Source organism: Cebus imitator, unplaced genomic scaffold (assembly GCF_001604975.1).
Source record: "Cebus imitator isolate Cc_AM_T3 unplaced genomic scaffold, Cebus_imitator-1.0 Scaffold191, whole genome shotgun sequence".
NCBI classification, from domain to species: domain Eukaryota; kingdom Metazoa; phylum Chordata; class Mammalia; order Primates; family Cebidae; genus Cebus; species Cebus imitator.
In genome coordinates, this window is record NW_016107506.1 from 3,041,906 (window position 1) to 3,064,251 (window position 22,346).

Below are 22,346 nucleotides of genomic sequence, written 5' to 3' on the forward strand. Positions count from 1 at the left end.
AGGCCAAGAAAGAACACTGTTTAAATAAACTATTTTCTTTTAATGTTAATGTGATCTTCTTGGCAGGAGTTAAGCTATATAAATCAAATTAGTGGTAGTCTGGTGTAAAAACTGACGCGCATGTGTAGTCTGATAATCAGGTTTCAGAAATGCAGCTGGGGTCAGATTAGTTCTGTTGGGAGTAATTACCCCTGTGATCGCTTTGCTACAATGGTAGTCTTAGGACCCTCTGTCAAAGCTAAAACCAGGGAACTTAAAATGCAACCCATTCATCATCTCTGTTTTTTCTTCAATAGATTTAGTCCAGTGGGGCAGGCCTCTGCTACGTTTTCAGTATCTTCTTCCCCTCCCAGTGTGCTCTGTGCTTTTGGAACAATATGGGTAAACTTCATCCCAGAGACACATCCTGTCTTAGATGGCATCAAAATCACTGTCTCATTCACTTGTTTCAGACTCTCCAGAAGGGAGCCAAGCGGCTAATGGCTCCTATATTGTATTCCAGGCGACAGGTTGAGTGGGAGCCTGCCAGCAATTTGATTGAAGGGGTTTGTTTGACACTTCAGAGGCAGCCAATCATATCCTTCCTGCCTCACCTTAGGTCACTGATCAATGTCTGTGTCAATCTGGTGAGTAGCCAAGTGGCGATCTTATGAAACTTTGCACAGTTTAACTCTGCTATTGACTTCTCTGAATTGAAGATTTACAGGTCAACCACTTTGTGCCCCTATCTGCCCATGAAAATAGATGGCTCAGGTGATACTGAAAATAGTGAGGTACATTTCAAGGTGGTGTGTGGGGAGATCCAGGAACCCATCCCTACACAGACGGGATTTTGGTGTGCTGCTTCCCATGCACTACTTTGACAATTCACCTCTTCAAGTTGCGCTGAGAGTTGAGGGCTGCCAGTTGGAGAGTGGGGTGGTGGAGCCTCCACAATTGGCTAGAAGTTGAGGTAGTCTGGGGTGGGAGAGCTTAAAATGCAAAGAGGATTTTTTTCTTGTATGGTGCAAAATGACATTATGAGTTGGCCAGTCTAGGATTTATGTGAAGAAAAAAGATTTTTTTGTTGTTTATGTAATATCTAGAGTCTGGTCCTGACAAGGTTTTGTAAAATGTGTGGAGACCATGTTAGAGCATCTCATTAAATAGGACCTGCTGCTTCACTAGTTGAGCAATAAATCTGTAGTTGGAATGCCTAGTGCAAATAGAGCTTTTGCCATCATCATTATTGTCAGTATTTGCTCCATTAAGGAATGTTGACTGCATTCCTTTGAATTCACAAGTAAGTGTCCAATCTCCTGATTAGAATAGCTTTTTGGTTCATCTCTCATTATTTACATAGTTAAGTATTAACAGCATTCTACAAAACCTTGGCTGAATTCAGTGTAATGTTCGATCTGACTCCAGACATTACATGCCTTCAGAAGGCAACAAGAAAGAAAAGATTGAAAGTAACATGCCCAACCTTTAATTTATCATTATTATCATCATCATCATTGAGACTCCCTTATTATGGTTGCATGAAATTGCAATAGTCAAGGCTGGTCATGTGCTCTGTTTGTATTTCAGGTGATGGGAGTGGTAGGACCTTCCAGTGTTGCTGATGGATTACCCCTTCTTCATCTCAGCCCTTATCTCTCACCACCTCTGCCCTTCAGCACAGCTGTTGTCCGGCTTGTAGCATTGCAGATACAGGTGTGACTACCTTACCTGTTTGTCACGCTCATTAAGTTGTTGGTTGAGGCACCAGATCATGGTGTTCTCATTTTTTCTGCAAAGGCTGGGCAAAATCTGTGAAACGGAAGTGTAAATATCTCCAAACTTTTATAGGTTTGGAGCTTCAGCCCTGAGCTTGGCCCTAAGTTGTGCTTCTGTAACTCTTCCTGAGATCTCAAATATAGCAGAGTCATTCAGTCCTGCCACAACTTCAGGAACCACTTCAGTCATTTAAAATGTGTGCAAATAATGGTTCACATATAATCAGCTCACAATTGTTAATTAAAAGAGGCAGTAATATTCACAGTCTGGTTTTAAATTATTTTCAGAAAGAATTGCAATATAAAATTCTTTCAAATGTTATCACTAGACTCTGAATATCTTAATTTTCTTAATGATTGTGGGTTGAATCTTATGAGTGCTTTTTTAAAGAAAATTCTCCCACTTAATTTATTTCTTAAAATTAAAATAATCATTCCAAGGAAAAAACAACAACAACAACAACAACAACAAAACACTGCAGAATCCCAATTCTCTTGAGTATTTCTGTGTGTCGCCCAGTTTTAGAGAGTGGTGAATCACTGAAAAGCTCTGTAATCAATGGAAAGTATACAATTAATGTAAATGGATAACTGACCCATCCATTATTTGACAATAAGCTTGATGGCTCATCACGGAGAGAATGGGGAGATGATAGAAAAGAGAGGAAGCAAGAGCTGTGGCTACCTCGCAGAAGGGAAACAGTTACATCCCTAAAGTGATACATTTTAATGACCTGTGTACAAAGATCACATATTTCTCTCTATATTGCAATTGTCTCCTGGCTTGAAGAACACCTCTTCTGGCAGGGGCCAGAGGACTTTTAAGTAATTCCCAAATGGAGCAAGTGAGAAGTTCTAATTTTCTTCCTTCTCCTTTGTTGTTAAAATATTTATTCGTGGACACATAGAGAGAATTAATGGGGAAATGAGGTTGTTTTTGTGCCTGACTATAAGTATTCTAATTTTTCATTTAATATTCAAGGTGTTACTATCTTTTTAGGTATATAGCTCTCAATTATATCAAGACAATGGTAAAGTATCAGATTTGGGTGAAGCTTGTATGATGTACAGACTACAACTGAACTTATAGTTTGCAGGAGCAGCCGGCAGGGAATCACCATCTCCATCATGCTGTGTAAAAACAAATATACTAAATGGGTGTGATGGTCAATTAATCTTTTTTTCTATTATTGCTGCACAGGCTTTAAAAGAAGATTTTCCTTTAAGCCATGTGATCTCCCCATTCACCAATCAAGAGCGAAGGGAGGGGATGCTTTTAAATCTGCTCATCCCATTTGTGCTCACAGTAGGATCTGGAAGCAAAGGTCTGATTAATTTAACTAAAGGAAATTTATCATTGTTGTTGTGTTTTCTTAAATGTCAGGCTGTTATTTCTTTTCCCTGTTCCCATGAAGACTATCACTGAAGTCAATCTGAATGATTTAAATCATTCAGATTAATCACCTTGGGAAATAAGAATTTTTTCTTTCTTTTCAGTTTAGCTACCCTGGGACCAGAGTTTCTCTGCTCTACTTCTTAGAAGATACATCCTATTTAAAGTCATTTCAGTACAACAAAAATCAGGGGAACAGTGTTTCAATTCAGTTGAGAAAATGGTATTAGTTGAAGTACAATATAAGAATTGACAGGTGAACAAACTTTTACAACCACTGCCACTGGGTTTAGCAGAAATCCTGCCACAGTCATTAAATTCCAATGTATTTTCATTACTTTTTATTCTTAGGGGTAGAGGGATTCTTTTAGGAAAAGTTTATGTCAAATGTAAGAACAGTGCCTCATGAATATTTGGAAAAAAAAGGAGATTGAAATGGTAAGCAGGACATTTGGCTAAGACCACAAGTTTTTGGGTACCCACTATGAAGAAAATACCCAGGTGCCAGGAACACTCTTTCTGTCCATTGGTGAAGCTGTACTTGGTGGGAAACACCTGAATTTCTAGGGTGTCATAGTTAGGACTTGGAAAGAGCTTTTTCTGTATCTAATATGGACAGTCTACCTTGTGATGTTTTTCTTTCCACTTCCATCTTCCAAATTGTGCCCCTCAGATAGCCCATGGTTGGAGCAGCCTGAGGTGCAGCTGCTGCTGCAGACGGTCATCAATGTGCTCCTGCCACCGCGGATCATCAGCACATCCAGGAGTAAGAACTTCATGTTGGAGAGCTCCCCCGCCCACTGCTCCACCCCTGGGGATGCGGGGAAAGACTTGCGCAGGGAAGGGCTGGCTGAGTCCACCAGCCAAGCAGCATACTTGGGTTAGTACTTTTCCTCTCTCTGAGTGTGCATGTGTATGTGTGTGTATGTGAAAATATATATGTAGATAGATAGATCGATGTACTTAACTCAAACAGTATTTAGAGACCTCAAACCAGAAAGTATTTAAAGAGACCTCAATCCAGAATGTATTTAAAGAAACCTCTTGAACAAGAAACATTACCCTTGCAAAAAGTCTGGTTTCCTTCAGTAAACATATACCAAAAAAAAAAGTGGTTTTACATCCGCCATGCCTAAATCACTTGGCTGTTTTTATAACAGTGTGTGGGCATGTAAGAAAGGTATCTGTATTAAAGATTCTTCCTTCCTGATTAAGGACAAGATCACTAGTGAGGTTCAGTAGCTGTTATAAGATCTAAACTCAGTCTAGTATGCAGACACAGCATTGCACAACATGTGGAGCCCACTGGTCTGTCATCTATGTAAATGGAGTTCTGGAGTTGGGCAGTCTACATCCTGTGCAGCAAGATTTGGTGATCTTGCAATATGTTATGCCCTCTACTAGCTATTTTTCCTCCCTTAAAATGTCTTTAATTTCCACATTGATCATTACTCTAGTGAGGCCAGTCCACTTCTGTTCCCACAGGCTTCCCAATCTCTTTCCCTCTTTGACTCCTACTTTCCCATTATCCTATGCTGCCTTTAACCTGGTCCTAACCCATGAAGCAATGGAAAGCCACTCTTTGGCCCTGAATGAATTGCACCAGCAGGAAAAGACCACTCTTGCCATGGCACTGAGAATAAGGAGCACTGGCAGTGGGGAATTTCAAAAGGAGACAGTCTTGCCTGACATTTTCAATTTACCAAAGCAGATATTGGTGGGAAGTATAAGATAAACACAAACACATTGATGAAAATGAGTCCTTGGAGTTTGGATATGGGGGGTGTTTGAAGTGCATTATAATGGGATGTGTTTGAAAATGAGGGGATTGACAATGATAATGAAAAAGGAGAAAAAAACACAAGGAATGCATGTACCCAGGACCAACCCATATGGATGCTCAGTTGGCCAAGGTATATAAAAGTAGCATTCAAATCTAGGCTCTGGCATAGACCCCTACATGAAGGATTGCAGAGGATGATGGAGAAAAGGGGCTTACCATATACAGGAAGGATGTGAGAAGACACTTGATGAGTTTCTGTCCTCTCTACTATCTGCCTTTTTAGTGAAGAGTTGTTTCTACTTTGCTTATATAGCCAGGCTACTGAACCTGTATTTTAAATTGTTTTTTACATTTATTTTGAGCACTTAGTGTGCACCAAGCAGTTTTCTGTGCTTTACATTATCACCACGTTGAATCCTCTCACCCTTACAATAACTCCAAGAAGTTAGTGTTATTCTCATTTTAGGAGTGAAGGGGCTGGGGCCCAGAAAGGTTGAGTAACTTGCCTGAAGGCATGTAGTCAATACATGACAGAGCCAGAACAAGTCTCTGCTCTTGAGCCCCTTTTATGCTGTGTGTTGGGCTGATGGAGGTTTAGGTGGAAAGTAGAATGGCAGAAAGCCAAAGGCGGCCAACAGGCATTTGGTAACAGTGAAATGTCATCAGAATTAGTGTACAGAAAGAGGAATGTTGTTTTTTGTTTGTTTGTTTGTTTAGTTGAGGGAAAGGAATTGAGATGAGCAATTACTGTGAAAAGTGAGATCTTGAGGAGGAAGATGTGTGAGAAAGAATCTTGCAGTCTCTCTCTCTGTGTGTTACATGGCATGAGTCTCTCCTGGAGATGTCCTAAATATGGTAAAGGCATATGTAACTCTTGAGGATTTTAGAAAATTAGATTTCTGTGTGCATTTAGTCACTCAATGCACTTAAGAAAGATTTTTGTGTTTTCCTAATCAGAATCCACATGTGTTTAGTATACACATTTTTTTAGATGCTGAGATTGATGGGCCTTAAGAATCATCAGGTAGGCCCAGGTTCACTTGACTGCCCCATGCTGACTCCATGGTAAAAGCTGTAGTGGCAGAGGAAGCTATCATCATAATCTTTGATGTCTTCACAATACTCTGGTTTGTCCTGACACACAGTTTGGGAAATCTGCTTCCTGAAAAATAAAAATAAATGCAGATTGTGAAGGGCTGCCAGAATCTGAGAGGAAAGAGATATGATAAAATGAATCTAGTAGGGCTTAGTAATAGACATGCTGTGCAATGAAGGAAGAAGGTGTTTTTATATTTGGAAATGTACACTGAATGCATTTACTGGTTACCTCTGGGAAGCAGTTTAGGGTGGGGACAGGAAGGGAACTGGGAAGGAAAATACTTAATTTTTTTTTAACTTTGTGTACTTCTTCATGATTTGATTTTTATTTTTAATAACACAAATATTTATTTTATGGTTAAAAGAAAAAAAAAGAAAAAGGTTTTTAAGATCTATGTTTTAGCTGAGAATGTGAGTGGTATGCCCATTATTACCATAAAGTCATTATGATTAAATTTTTGGAAGGTAAAACGTTAGCCACACATCATGTTGATAAAACATTTTCCTTTCAATTCAGTGGACCACATTGTTCTATATTTTCCAAAATAGTAGTTCAATGCACTTAAGAAAAATATGTGGGTTCTCTTCATCAGAATCAAAACACCACCCCCATTTTTGTCTCGATGTCCAGCATGCTCTTTCTCAGGAATACATATGAAGTTTTTAGAAACATGGATAGAGTTTAGAGGTTTAGAACATTTATAAAGGTGCAAAAAGGGCTGTGAATGTAGGTTGGGTTCCTCTGAACCACAGATCTGCAGGCTCACTTTTCTCTTTTCCCGGTGTGAAGCACTGAAGGTGATTCTCGTCTGCTTTGAGAGGCAGCTCGGAAGCCAGTGGTACTGGCTGAGCCTCCAGGTCAAGGAGATGGCTCTGCGGAAGGTGGGAGGCCTGGCCCTTTGGGACTTCCTCGACTTCATCGTGCGGACCCGAATACCCATCTTTGTGCTTTTGCGCCCATTCATCCAGTGCAAGGTGTGGTGTGTGCTTCTCCTCCTGAAAGTGACAAGCCCGAATGAATGTGTGGCTCTCCACTGAGGCAGGAATGTGGCAAGAGTGCTATGGTACCTACTCTAGCCAGTTAGTAGGGCCTGTAAATACCATGCTTGGTGAGAAAACCACTGAAAAATATATTTCAGAGGATAAAATTTCACACTAGAAGTGCCTTCACAGTAAAAGCTTTACTGGAGTCTATAAAACTTTGCCCGCTCCCTACTAATCATCCCCCCATTCTACCCACTCAAAAGACTGGTCCAGCGGGATGGTTTGGAGAATCTTCTGTCTTCTGTGGCATGACTGAGATCTGATTTTAAATAAACATATTAAAAACATAGGATACTTAACATATGATTTCCTCCAAGACCCTCAGTACCCATCTACACTTGTTCTTTTCATGCCCTAGTTTCTTAGGGCGGTGATTTAAAACAATGTAATTATTAAGCACTTCCTGTGTATACTGCTGTTCTAGGAACATCATATGCATTACGTTATTTAGTCCTCACAACTATGAAATAGGTACAGCAGTTAGCCCATTTTACAGATGGAAAATTGAGGCCCTGAGAATGTTATGCCTTCCTTTCAGCTGCTGGCCCAGCCAGCAGAGAATCATGAAGAGCTTTCCGCCCGGCAGCATATTGCCGACCAGCTGGAGCGGCGCTTCATACCACGACCTTTGTGTAAGAGCTCGCTCATTGCTGAGTTCAACAATGAACTAAAAATTCTAAAAGAGGCAGTTCACAGTGGATCGGGTGAGTGTGCATGAGTGTGTTGTGAATTTGTTTGACTGGAACTCACAGCCTACAAAGAATTCCTCTGCCCAGGTCACCACACTTTTTGGAACTATGAATATGTTAGCCATTTTGGTACACTACTAGATTTGACCATTCCTAGTAAGTCAGCCTTTTGACCACTACTATATTTGACTTTCTCTTTTGTCAGTAACAAAATAGAAATCAAAAGGATATCATAAGTGTTTAATTTTCTTCCTTTTCTATATATTTTTAGTCTTCATTTCAGTAGTTTCTCTCTTTCTTGAATATTTAATCAGAGGAAAAGTGGTTTAAATCATTACCTTTATTTTCTTTTTGAAAAAGAGAAGGGGGACATTCATTTATTGAGTTTCTATTTTATGGTAGATTATTTCCTTTAATCTACACAAATACCTTCAAGGTGGATAATTTAAAGTCCCCATAAAGAATGAGGAAACAGACACAATAGAAAATAGATAAATAACTTTAGAGTACATAACTTACTATTATTGCATAGAAAGTGATTATTGCAAGGGGATTTTCAACCAGATCGCTATGATTGATTTATAAAGCCTTTAACTTTTCACACATTGGAAGGGGAAGGATCCCATTAGAGCTGGCAAACTGAGAGGTACTTTCTTTACCTTATTCTAAAGGTATTCTTTGAGAGTACATTGTTTTATTTTTTATAACTATACTAACAGCAGATTACTGAGGAAGGAAAATAAATCATTATTTGCCATTAGAGGGCAGTCATTACCCACGAGTAAAGTGTAATATGTGTTGTGTTTTCTTTTTTGTGGGAGGAGAGGGTTGTTTGCTTTCCTTCTAAAGCTTTTATTGTTCTTTGCATGCAGTGTGGTAAAAGCAAAATATTGACAAGTATAATCCTAGTGAAGTCTACACTTTACCATTCAAATATTCTGCTTTGTAATAAAATAAACTGACATAGAACTGAGGGGTATTTCATAGGTTGTAATTCCCAGAAAGTTAGAATGAGAACAGCTTTGATTACGCGTTCTGATTTTGATTGTGGGGTTCACATCAGACAACTTATTTATTACTTTCATAGGCTTGTGTCAAATACGATCTTAGTAAAAATTGCCAAGTTTGAAGCTACAATTCAGGTCAAAGTTAATATGCATCCTACCAACCTTGGAAAATAAAATAGAAAAGCAATAAGAGAGGCAACAATGTCAAAGCATTTATTATTGTTATGGATGTTACATTCTGTCAAGGGAACTATTCAATTATATCAGTGGCCAATATTGATTATTTTTAAAACACCCCCACTTTCATTTGCAACTTTGATATAAAAATCATTTGTCTGGGACACATTATTTAACCTTTTCTAAAAAACACAAGTGGTCAGGGAGGACTTTGAAGTGGACATTTAAGATTCTCACCATACATTTCCTTTGATCTCTCGAATCCTCTAGCCTACCAAGGCAAGACATCCATCAGTACCGTGGGCACCTCCACCTCTGCTTACCGCCTGAGCTTGGCCACCATGTCCCGCTCTAACACGGGCACGGGCACCGTTTGGGAGCAGGACAGTGAGCCATCCCAGCAGGCTTCGCAGGACACCCTGAGTCGGACTGATGAGGAAGATGAGGAAAGTAGGTCAATTCAAAGAGTCTGGGTGGAAGACATGGCTCGGCCATATGAGCAAGGGCTTGGGAAGTATTATTGCCCTTCTGACGTTTTCCAGTTCTGATCCCCTAGTCATTTTTATAAAAGGCATTCTAGGGTAAATGTTTTCTATAAATTTCTTGATATCCTTTGGTCATTTAAAAAGAATTCAGGAAAAAAGTAAATCGTTAGTGACTCCTAAATTTTCTTTAAACTTATATAGTCAACTTTTTCCACTAACTCCCATTTAAATTATGGATAACTAACCAAGGAAAGCACTTATTCTCATTTTACCTGGACATCTTGTTTTGAGGGCTAATCAGCACTTAAATGACCTCATTAGACAAAGAAAAGTGAGTAATGCATATGCCTAGGACTGAGGAAAGACCAGTTGGCTCTACCATCCAGTATGTAAACCAGCACGCAGTCTTGAGGGGATGTACTCCAAATTTAAGAGAATCACCAGTGACTAGGACAGCCCAGAAGTTTCTAAGTCATGTGCTAGAGATTTGGTGTTATGACATGAGGAGAAATACTACATATGTTTGTTTCACAGGAGATTATAAAAAGTAAAATTAAGGTGAAACGTTCCATTAAATGCTACTGTCATTTCAGGTGTCTTAAAATTACGTTTATTATTTTCCACTCGTGTGTTAGATACTCTGATATAATGTTTATAGCAAAGTTGTGTTGTCAATGTCATGTGAATGAGAGCAAATTTAGATCTTCACTCAGGCTCTCCATAGCAAACAGAAAAAAAAGCTCTACTCTGAACTAAATTAAATAGAAGAAATGAGAGTTGAGGTTAGAATTTTATTTAACTGAGATAAATGAAAGTGTTTTAATGTCCTACTACAGTTGGAAATGTAAGAGAAGAAAAGAAATAAATGCTTTGTCAGTACTTACCAGTAATATTTGCACATTTAGCTTCAGTGTTGGTCAGACAAAGGAAAAATCATATTGTCCTGCGCCTGGCCTATAGACCATTTGTGTCTAAGTCACCCTGGTGACTGCTCATAAAAATACACCTAAAGTTGTAATTAGGGAAATCTTGACCAAGAAAACACGATGAAAGAGAAAAGGATCGGCAGTTTATTTTATTTTGTTTTTTTTTGAGACAGAGTTTCACTCTTGTTGCCTAGGCTGGAGTGCAATGGCGTGATCTTGACTCACCACAACCCCCACCTCCCATGTTCAAGTGATTCTCTTGCCTCAGCCTCCCAAGTAGCTGGGATTAAAGGCAAGCACCACCATGACCAGCTAATTTTGTATTTTTAGTAGAGTCGGGATTTCTCCATGTTGTTGAACTCCTGACCGCAGGTGATCTACCCGCCTCGGCCTTCCAAACTGCTGAGATTATAGGCTTGAGCCACCACAGCTGGCCAAGGATCAGCAGTTTAAATATCCATTTTTTTTTTTTAATGCTTGAAGTAGTCTCTCCCAGCAATTGTTATTAGTTATAGGAAATGATATTACCTATTTTTGTAGAGCTAAATGTATTTTGTGGGTAACCTTATAAATAATAGATGTCCTAACCTGTAAATAAGAGCTAAACAGTGATATCACTGGCCAGAAGCCAACACTAACATACTAGTCAGGCAGCAGGGGGACTGGGGAGCCATGCAAGTTTTTGCTTATATCTCTGATTGCAGACATCACAACCATCCCAATGACAGCAGGATTGTTAACAAATTGTGTGTGTGTTTGTGATATGGTTGTGTATTTATCTAAATAGGGAGGGGTATGAAAACTAGATCATTGTTTTGAGTTAAACTATTTTTACATTCAATAAGTCAGTGATTATATAGCAAATTAAAATTGCTAGCACTTTTTATATTCACCTTTTGATTTGAAATAAGTTCAATTAGAAATATGATTACTAGGGTATTTTAAATAAATCATATCAGATGATCTTATATGATAGCATACATTCTTTATCAAAGAATGTTTAGTGTTCATCAACAAACAACATTATCTCACTTAGAATTAGGTCACTTGGTCATAAACACTGTGCTAAAGTTAATTTTCATATGAATTTGAGTGTATTAATTTGTTTCTGGCTGGGCACTGTGGCTCACACCTGTAATTCCAGCACTTTCGGAGGGCGAGGCAGGTAGATCACCTGAGGTCGAATTTGAGACCAGCCTGCCCAACATGGAGAAACCCCATCTCTACTAAAAATACAAAAATTAGCTGAGCATGGTGTTGTGTGCCTGTAGTCCCAGCTACTCTGGAGGCTAAGGCATGGTAATCACTTGAACCCAGGAAGTGGAGGTTTCAGTGAGCCAACATTACACCACTGCACTCCAGCCTGGGCAAGAGAGCGAGCCTCTGTCTCAAAAACAAAAACAACCAAACCAAAANAAAAAAAAAAAAAAAAAATCTGCTTCTATGCAGAAAACAAGATCACATACTTAAATTTTACAATGTTGCTTAAAATAAGCATTTATTTCTTAACTTTATATCTTTCAAATATTTTTCCTAAAAATATCTGAAATGGTCTGCAGTCTAGAAATCATTAACTGTACTGAATGCAGTTTTTGAATGTCAAGGAAATGTATTTGATTCATTCAGTAACAAAGTCCCTTGATCTATTTCTGCAATTAAAAAAAAATTATGTTCTAGCTTTTTTGAAATCTTAAATGTGCTGATGCCTATTGACTTTCACAAATAATCTACTTGTAAAAATTTACATTTATTTCATGAAGGATGTTCTAGTTCTTCATGAAGGAAGGGTGGGAGATATATAGATGCTAAGAATTATCATTACCCCCAAAGGTCTAAGTTTTTTTATCTGTATGAAGGGAGCAATGATAATTTAGCTTTACAGACAGCCCTAAATTGTACTCAAGCCAAGGATAGAATCCAAGTGCAGCTTTGGTGGGGTTTTTCTGATCAGTGTCATAGTTTTCATAACACTCGACTCCTTTGCCCCTTCTAGATGACTCTATAAGCATGCCCAGCGTGGTAAGTGAACAAGAAGCTTACCTCCTGAGTGCCATTGGAAGGAGGCGATTCTCCAGCCATGTCTCCAGCATGTCTGCACCTCAGGCTGAGGTGGGCATGCTACCCAGCCAGAGGTAAAGAGCTATGGTTATATTATATTCCGCATTTGGGGGTAAAGTTATAAATTCTGAAAATGTACTCCTGTTATTCTACAAAGACTGAGAGAGATGCAGGCAATGGTCATGTTTTTAGATAGATTATTCCACAAAGGATTTTTCAGAAAAATTCCTGCAGGCCACACTTTGCAGTTTTCTAAGTCAAGCTAGTAGAAGGGATCCCAATCTCTGATCCAAGTATTTTCTCTCCTTAAAAATTTTCCGTGGACACATGATTTTTCTGTTGTCAAATGACACTCTTGTATTTCACATTTCTCACTACCTAAGCTAATGATGGGTACTTGGCAAGAGTTAGGATCATCTTTATGTATTTGGTAAAGCTTAGGCTTCTGACATATTATTAGTATTCAGTTGTAGGCAGTGACACTTAATCAAGCAGAAAAGGATCTATGCTACTACCTGTGACCTTGGACAGGTCGTTTAACCATAGTCCACAGTTCTTCCCTCTGTATAATGAAGAGGTTTGCTAAATGATCTTTAAGGTAACTTGTCCATCTGTAGTCCTATGATTCCATGACAAAACCCCTTTAAACATTTTCTTTGTGTGTTCTCTGTCTTTTAAGAATGTAAGTTAAAAAAAAACCTTCCAAGATATATATGCAGTAAAAGTGTAATGAAAATGATCTGATTTGAGTCAAAACATTTATCTATTTAAGACAAATGTTTTGGAATCAATGATATTTTCCCTTCAGGAATTGAGTTTTTCAAGAAATTGACCTTACATGATTTTAGTGTGTTGCTTCTTTTTAATACCCATAGATGCACTGTGGTACAATTCACACATGGAAAATAATAAAATTCAGGACATATTGTGATGTTCATATAAAACCAGTTTATATGTCAGAATAAATTATCCCATACCCAAATCTTTTAGCAAATTGTTCATGAACTACACAGATGAAACAAAATTTGTGAAACAAAGCCCAAATTTGGAGAATAGCAAAGAATAGGATAAAATGATAATTAATAAACAAGTTGCATACTTTTTAAGAAGGCAATGTTTTATGTAAGTACCATTTAATTATTACAAAGATTAATACTATATAAAGGTTTGTATCATTGTAAGAAATTGTTTTACCTACCATTTGGTAATTTTCCTTTGAAAAGAAATTCTTATAAACAAAAAGTGTGAACAAAATCAAAGCCAAACAATAACATGTCCAAAAAAATATATAAAGCCACACAAGCAGCTAATATTGGTAGCTATCAGTGTATTTTTAACTGCTAGCAATGTGCATGATTCTATGAAGAATATAAGAAAAAAATCAATTATTTGACAGTTTTATTCAAATTGTAGAATTGTAGAAATTTCATAAAGAGGTTTTTTGTTATTTACCTAAAATAACTAGTCCATCAATTTCCTTTTTACGTATTAAGGGGTCAACTTGTTTGCAGGGAGAAATTTTGTCCTATGATACACATTATGATTGTACATTTGATTTCTAGAAATCAAGAAACAATAATATAGTTAAGTAGTTTGGGCTTAATTCGTATTTTGGAAGACCAATGAAGGTAATAATACTGTCTCTGTACATTAGGGAAAGTCTTTCTAGGGACAGAGGCTCTTTTTATACTTGACTATTAGGTAAACTTCAATTCTTTGGGGTCAGGCACTCCAGTTTTCTAAACGGTTTACCTATCTCCAATTTAGCAAGTATTCATTGAGTGCCTCACAGATGCTTAGCTCAATGCTAGGCTCTGAAGGAAGGACAGATAAAGCATGACAGTTTCTGTTCACAAATCTCAGTTCAGCTATATAAATATCAATTGATAAACTATTTAATTATTCTCTCACCAACCTGACAGGTTTCTTCTTTTGGCATTTACAATTCAGTCACTAGAGAATGGAGAGTAAGGAGGTAAATGCAAGTTCCATGTGAATTTTCCAAAATAGCTTCCTTCCGTTTGTTTACTTGCCTTTTTTCACTGCAAAATTAGCAGGGAAAGTTGGGTTCTTTCTTTGCTGTTCTTAATGGCATCAGTTCCAAGAGCTTGGTTGTGGCAGTCCATGGTAAGTGGTTTCTGTGTGCTAATGTTAGAATGCACAAGAAAGCTGCAGGGTCTGGTCAATGAAATACCATGTACATAAGACAGGTTAAAAATAATCGCCACCTAGCCAAATGGTTACCAAAGGAAATGATAGTCTCATCTTCTACGGATTCATTCTGCAATGTGTTTCAGAGCTTATGGTCCATTTGGAGTTCATTTTAATTCTTGACCAATATATAGGTTATACCTCGGAGAGTTGTATCCATCCAAAGCCCTTCCTCTCCCATTGCCTTAAGTCCTATGTCTTGACAAACCCAGCACAAGGTGAAATGGTTGACTGTCTCCTTTTCCTTCCTTGTTCTGTTAAATCTATTTATTTTTGGTTCTTGGAAGCAGAAAATTGCATGCCTGTTTTCTTTTCTTTTTTTCATTTTCTTTCCCTAAATGCTTCATCTCCCTACCCCTCCTGCAGTGAGCCTAATGTCCTCGATGACTCCCAGGGCCTGGCCGCCGAGGGTAGCCTCTCTAGGTACAGTGTCAATGCTACCTGTCTATTGGTGTCTGTGCTGGGAAACTAGCTGTTTCCTGTCTTCTCTGTCTCTCTGTCTTCTCTGTCTCTTCTCGCCCCGTCTTAATATCTATTTCCATTCTTTGCCCTTTGTTGTTCATGAACATATGAGCCTGGAAGTCAAAGGTGTAGCAAACCCTCCTTCATTTTTAGCTTCAGAGCTCAATCTCAATTGAGTAAGCCCGAAAAGCTTAGTTTAAAAAAATTGTAGAATTCTTTATGGGGTGTTTCTCATGGATGTCTTAAAGTTTGGTATGCCAAATGTTAAATTTATCCCATCTAATTATTCTCTCCCACACTGATATTTATTAAGAATTGTTTTTTAGAGGCCTTTTAATACACCATCAAGAAGCCCCTTATTAAATCAAGACGGGTCTTTTAGTTAATACCACAGATGGTAAGAAAACAGACAATGATGTTATAAAAAGAATAGTAATGTTGATACAGTTTATATACTATAGTTCCTTCTCTTTGATGCATGCTATTGGGCAGGCTTCTACAGTAGCTTGTTCCAGCAACACTTATATAAAGAATGTCTGTTCTAGCACAAAGGTGACTCCAAAACTTGCATGAAATATCAGGCACAAACATTTCTTGGTAAGTGAAGTCTTATGATGCAAATAATATAATGTCTTGGCTATTGGTTTAAAGCTTCTGAAAAGGGGACTGCACCTTTAACACTCAGATAAACCACGTCAAACATTCCTAATCTTGTGCTGTTGATTCACACCTCTCAACTAATCCTCATTAGGAGTAAGGCTTCTTGTTCATCCTTAGAGTATCTTTGTGCCATCTCAAGAGATAACATTCCCTTTCAGGTTTGCACTATATAGTGACTACAGTATACCCGTGTTTATTGCTTTATCACAATGATGAGGAAATGTTGAGAGGCTGTTCCTGTGAAAGGTTGTCTTTTGTTTTCTTTGCATCTTGTTCAGATTTCACATTTTCTTTTGCAATTGAAAATGGGAAATTTAGTCCATCATTGGGTGTATTTTGTTTTTAACCAGACCCATAATTCATAACATTCGTGTTTGCCAGCCCTCGCCTTGACAGATCAGTCTCTTATTGGTGGTAAATGTGGAAGTGCTGCAGATTGCAGACTTAATTCCATTAGTAGGAGCTTTGGGGGCAAGGAGGAAGTTGAGAAACAAAACAGGCCTCAAGAAGGCTTCCCTTTATTGTTCACAGTGTTGGAAGAGATCTGAACCAAGTCTAGCAAGGTGGTCACTACTTTCAAAGAAAGCATTTATTTAATGTTTAAAATTACATGTGGGATGGAAACCTTGATTAGAAGACAATTTCACTGGCCTACTTAGAGTAGAGAGTATTAGATCAGACTTCCATTTAGCTAGCTTTGTGCTGGAGCTTTTCTAATTAGGCCAAATTCTACTCTTGATGAGTACGGACTAGTCCAGGGTTGGTGAGAGAAGGCAGGAATTTGAGATTATTTTTATGAACTCTCCCGAGTTATTTGGCACTCTCTAGCAGGCTTAGGGGTCAAAGGACCTATTTGTAGTTTTCTAAACCAGTTCAGTGTGTCCTGGTTCCAGTGTCAATGGAAATAAACCCAGAGTTTTTGCTAGGTAAGACTGGTTCAGAGCCAAAGCTATTGATTTGTCTACAACTGAATTAGTCAGTCATGATAGTACTTTGATGACTGTCTTAGGTCAACTGCCATTGATCTGTTGTTTCTGTGACCATTGTGTTTTAGTTCTGGGTGTGAGTCACCCAGACCCAATTGTGGTCATTAAGAAATGGGAAGATGAGGCATTCATGTTGGCTTCTGAAATAATTCTAATAGTATAGAGGCTTTCTACCAACCAGTAGCACATCCACCTTTGCCATATCCTGCAGATCTTATCTCTTGAACTACATCATGTCACCAAGTTCTCTTTGGAGGAGAGGAACTCTTGGCATTTACTAGGAAGTTGGTTTACAAAATAGGATATATACTTTTTGTATTTAATTTCCAGACTCTCTTATTTTTGGCATGAACTTTCTTTATGCTGCAGACTTCTAAAATCCTGAAGTAGTAAGGCATTAACCAGGTAATTGCACTTAGCATACACTCAACACTGAGGACCTGAAATACACCCAAAGTAGTCTTAATGAAAATCTGGCCTTAAAGCTTAGAGAATATTAGGAAGCATACCTAAGGGAAAATAATAAACTTTGCTCTTCCCACCCTCTTTTAACATTTTGCCAAATTTGCATGAGTATTTGTTTTTGAAAGGACACTTGTTTTGGACAAAAGGGGTAAGTTGGATAGAGTGGGCTAAATGAGGATGAGACCAAGATACCCTGATGAATAAGTGGAAATCAATAAAAAAAATTCCATACCTATCAAAAATTATTTCTAGTATTTTTTTTAATATGCTAACCGGTTTCTTTTAGATTCATCTCCAGAAATAGCCTGTTAGAAACGCTCTGCTCTGCAGAAAAGATTCTTTGTATTGGCTATTAATAAACTGAAGTAATATTCCATGGGAGAATTCTCTTCTCTAGAGAGTGTTGCTCTTAGAGTCATGGAAATTCATTGTAGATGCTCCCTCTCTGTCTCTACCCTGAAGTATACACACATATCCATAAACACGTTTTCTCTCCAGAAGAACAGAGACAGACAGAGGCTATTCAAGAGCTTATGGCCAAAATGTTTACACTAAAGCATTAGATTTTGGCTAGACATGTTAGAACATTTTGAAAGGCAGGAATTGACAGTCAATTCTAATTTTTTTTAAAAAAGATTACAATGCTATTTGATTGTGCAAGGATACTTTAAGCACAGTGAAAAAAATGTTTGAACAAGACTATGTAGTTTAGGTGATGAGAAAGAAAAATAACCTATACAATGGGACCCATCTCATGATTATACACATTTTCAAAGCATAAAACCTGGCAAGTACTCTCAAAGTACAAAAAAATAAAAAATCTTTTTAAGTAGCTGAGAATTAATGACTAAGAAAATGTGTTGTGATACACAGATACCTATTTTGCCATTGCTAAAGCAGTTCTTACTGGTTATCAAAGATCCAGATTATTCCCCTTTCAATGTGGTTTTCATCTATAATCTCTAAATTATGTGGCACTTAAGCTATATTTTGTCAGATGTTGTTGGGGTTAAGTAAATTTTAAACAATAATCTTTTATTGAGAAAGGGGAAGTAGGATTTAGTCTATTGCGTATTTCCCTGCTCTCTACAGATGCCTTATTGCTCCAGTGAGGTGCTGGCTCTAGGAACTCCTGTCACAAGGCAATCACTTAGGGTAAACGATGATGCTGCATGTCTTTTGTGCCACCTCTATATTTCTCTAAACTGTATTAAAATTGAAACCAAAAGTACAGATAAAAGCAATGAAAATATGAATTCACTTTTCCATGTGCTGGTCTCACCCAGTGATATTTTTCAGTGACTCAAAAACATAAGAGATGGTTTATTCCTAAATATGTTGTAACATGTTTCAATTTAGAAAGCTTTATTTGCTTATATCCTTATTGTTTCACCCTATAACTTGGCCAAAACTGAGGAGATCAGTCATATCTCATTCCCAAGATTAAAAATTTTAGGAAACCTGACCAGGCACTGTGGTTCATGACTGTAATTCCAGCACTTTGGGAGGCTGAGGCAGGCAGATTGCTTGAAGCCAGGAGTTCGAGACCAGCCTGGGCAACATGGTGAAACTCTGTCTCTACTAAATATACCAAAAAAAAATAAAAAAAAAAAAAAAAAAAAAATAGCCAGGCTTCCTGGGAGGCTGAGGCATAAGAATTGCTTAAACACGGGAGGCAGAGGTTGCAGCGAGGAGCGATAGCACCACTGCACTCCAGCCAGGGTAACAGAGCAAAAGACTCTGTCTTAAAAAAAAAAAAAAAATTAGAAAACCAGTTTTTCTGTAGGACAGTTTTAAGAAGTTGTCCCACTATTCTGACATATCTCAACAAATCGTCTCAACTTTTCAGAGCATGAAATTTATATTTCACTCATCTGAAAGGATTCAGTTGTCTATTGGAATATAATGTTTTGTGACCATAAAATATAATATTTTTAAATTTGACCATCAAATATAACATAGTATTTCCCTAAAGAGGAAAATAATTTGATTACTGCAGTTGTAGTAGGTGGGGTCTGTGATGGAACTGTTTCAAAAAATTCAAATGAAAACTGGACATAACATAGGGAGGTGCTTAGTGAAAACCCCTTAGTCTTCCCCTTGTTCATTCTAGTAATGCACATCTTATAGTCCTACATCACAAATCCTACAGATGACTGAAATATTACATGAAGTGGAGAGAAGCTAAATTGAAGCTTTTTATATGCAACTTCAATTTGACATAGATCCCAGAAAAAGAAACATGTTCTGCATAAATTATCATTGTGAACTTTTTTGGCTGCTTATTCGTAATGTGTCCTAACTGTACATAGTTAAGCCAGCCTTTGATATTCTAAATATAAACATGTTAGCAATCAAGTTTTTAGAGCAAGTATAATTTATCAGCTGGGTTATTTCCAAGGATATATTTTTAATTTCATCTTTGATGTGTGCATTTCATGATGAAATGCTATATCATTTACAGTACAGCTAAATACTAAAGCTATAAACTTGATACATCTCTTAGATATAAGCCTCTCTATCCATAGAGAAAATTTTGATGCTTATGATCCTCTCCTGGAATAATCATCGTGAAATTACCATTATGTTTTGACATTCAACACTCCCTAAGTAACGTGAATTTCCTTTCTTTTCTTATGCCATTTTTTCTCACAATCACAGATTCCTGAATAAAAATGAGACAAGTGGACTGCCTCGATTTCATTTTCTCTGCCCTATTGTTTTCAAAACATTTTATTACCTAATTCCTTTTAGTATTCTAGAAGCAATAAACTCATTACAACATCAAATGTAAAACAAGAAAGCATGCTATGTACATCACTTTTCATGTTCAAACCATTGTACATCAACTAACTTCTTTTCTCTACCTTAATGGGAGGTAGTTGGTAAGTATTAACCTCCTCTTATGGCCAAGGGAACTGAGGTAACATTTAGATGTCAATGAAGAATCCATTCCAATGAAAGCTTTGCTTAGTATTAGGAGAAACTTGTTCCTACTTTGGCGCATATGGTTATTGAATACTCTTTCCAATTTATCAGACACATTAAAATGTATAACTAAAAAGGAGATGTCATTTCAAACATGCCAGCAACATAGTCTTAATTGCTTATCAGAATTTATTGCATTGTTCCTTTGGGGTAATTTTCTATCTTCATGGAAAGGATGAAGATATGATATGAAGATATCATATCTGTTTCAAGGTTATATATGTGTAAGGATAATGCACATTGATCTTTTTAAAGTCAATATTCAGAAGAACAAGAAAGTTTAAAAACACCTGTTTTGGTAATCTTTATGGATTTTGTTATTGTGTACCCCAAATGCTGTAATTACATCCTTATTTCATAAAAACTTTGATGAACTCCATTTGGGAATCATATTGATTTTTTAGTGGAAATGTAAGACTTTTAAAAAAAGACCAATGTGACTGTGTCAATTTTGTAATGATTAACCAATATTTAATACAAAAGGGAAACATCTGATTGCCTGTCTTGCCATCAGTCTCTCTCCTTACTACTGCAGCTGGGTATTTAAGTAGCTCTTTTTTAAAAAAATGGAAATGAACAGATACAGTCTTTCTTTTCCCTGAGCAGTTGCTGATTCTGGATTCCTCTGTGGAATATTATACTTTAAGAACTATCTGTAGATGACTCTCCTTTTGCAAAGACAAAGCAGAAATTAATTAACCATTAACCAAATAATCACATTGGCATCATCCACAGACTTATAATATTATCTGGGGCACAGGATACTTCTTTTCTTCACTCCACTCCCATTATAAATATCTTTTATACATGCATGCAGAATGATAAAGGATCATGGGCCCATGTCAGTATTTTCAGCTTCACCCAAAACTAAAATAGCAACTATTTCCAGTCATTTTTGCATACAAAAGACACACATACACAGTAAATTTGGGGGGAGCAGGTTGTTGCTTTTATAAACTGCATGATATGTTTGAGTGCAGTTACTCGATATTAAAGCTCCTAAGTTGTAATGATAACTTAACTATAGCTATACTTTGCCAGCCTTTAAATCTAAAACCATTTTTTAAAAAACATTTAATTGTTTACCCATGTGACTATTCATTTACTCAATAGTCACAGAGACTTCAGGCTGCAAACATGTGTTGAATGTGCCCCTTCACCCAAATAAATTCTGTGTCTGATGTGTTTGATATTTGTCCATCTTATTTTCATTTAAATTGAAATTTTAAAAAGGTGTTCCCATCCATGTGATAGAGTTGTTTGTGTGTGTTTGTCACTACTGTTTCCCTTCCCACTGGAAAAAAATTGAGATTAGAATATGACATCTTAAACCTTTTGGTGGCTTCCAAACCAGGGGTGTGATCAAACCAATGTTTTCCAAATGACAGATACGACATCAGTGATTAAAAACAGAATCTCAATTTTGGCCGCTTGGGGCTACAAGGCCTTGTCCTCCCTCCCAAACCTTTGAAAATACCCATCCCAGAGGGTCTCCCAACCATCCTTCAAAGATAATGATATCTTTGAAGCGACTATCGTACAAGTGATTTTGGCTAACACCCACCAGACGATGGTCTCCTGTACTATCTCCAGGGTACGCTAACACTGTTGATGCTTGGCAGGGTGGCAAGTATACAAAGTGAACCTGGTCAACAGAACCTCCTTGTTCAGCAGCCACTGGGGAGGAAGAGGGGCCTGAGGCAGGTAAGCAGACCTTTAAAGTGCAAGCACAAGAGAACTATCCTACAAATTGGATTGTAGAATGTGTGCTTTTTAATGCCCATGTATATTAAAATTACTTTTTGCTGCTGGATGTGCCTGGAATCCCAGCTACTGGGGAGGCTGATGTGGGAGGATTGCTTGAGCCCAAGAGTTAAGAGTCCAGCCTGGGCAACATAGTAAGACCCTGTCTGTAAAAAACTAATTAAATAAAACAATGTATTTTTTTTAAAGTTTATATTTTGCATTCACCCTACCTAAAATAAGCAGCACAGAGCAACTTTAAAATGTGTAAATACTTAGGCAAGCCGAATGATATTCTATTTTAGCTCTGAATTTTCTTATTAGCAAAGTTGATTATGTAGTAAAGTAAGTAGGCCTGTAATTCTATTTGTTCCTTACCTAGAAACCTTCTTTACCAGCCAAACTTACTGATAG

General features: G+C 37.5%; 1 protein-coding gene across 12 annotated transcripts in view; it reads left to right on the forward strand.

The window, feature by feature from the left end:
- UNC80 (unc-80 homolog, NALCN channel complex subunit) overlaps window positions 1-22,346 on the forward strand; it is a 224,811-nt gene that overhangs the window by 195,904 nt on the left and 6,561 nt on the right. For 9 of the 12 annotated variants that reach the window (XM_017546781.2, XM_017546782.2, XM_017546784.2 and 6 more), the window contains 10 exons: window positions 503-626; window positions 1,570-1,695; window positions 2,959-3,082; window positions 3,824-4,030; window positions 6,822-7,006; window positions 7,614-7,779; window positions 9,219-9,398; window positions 12,353-12,491; window positions 14,995-15,051; window positions 21,812-21,893. In XM_017546781.2, the coding sequence (XP_017402270.1) occupies window positions 503-626; window positions 1,570-1,695; window positions 2,959-3,082; window positions 3,824-4,030; window positions 6,822-7,006; window positions 7,614-7,779; window positions 9,219-9,398; window positions 12,353-12,491; window positions 14,995-15,051; window positions 21,812-21,893 (1,390 nt within the window). The other 3 variants (XM_017546788.2, XM_017546791.2, XM_037745098.1) reach the window with 2 other exon arrangements.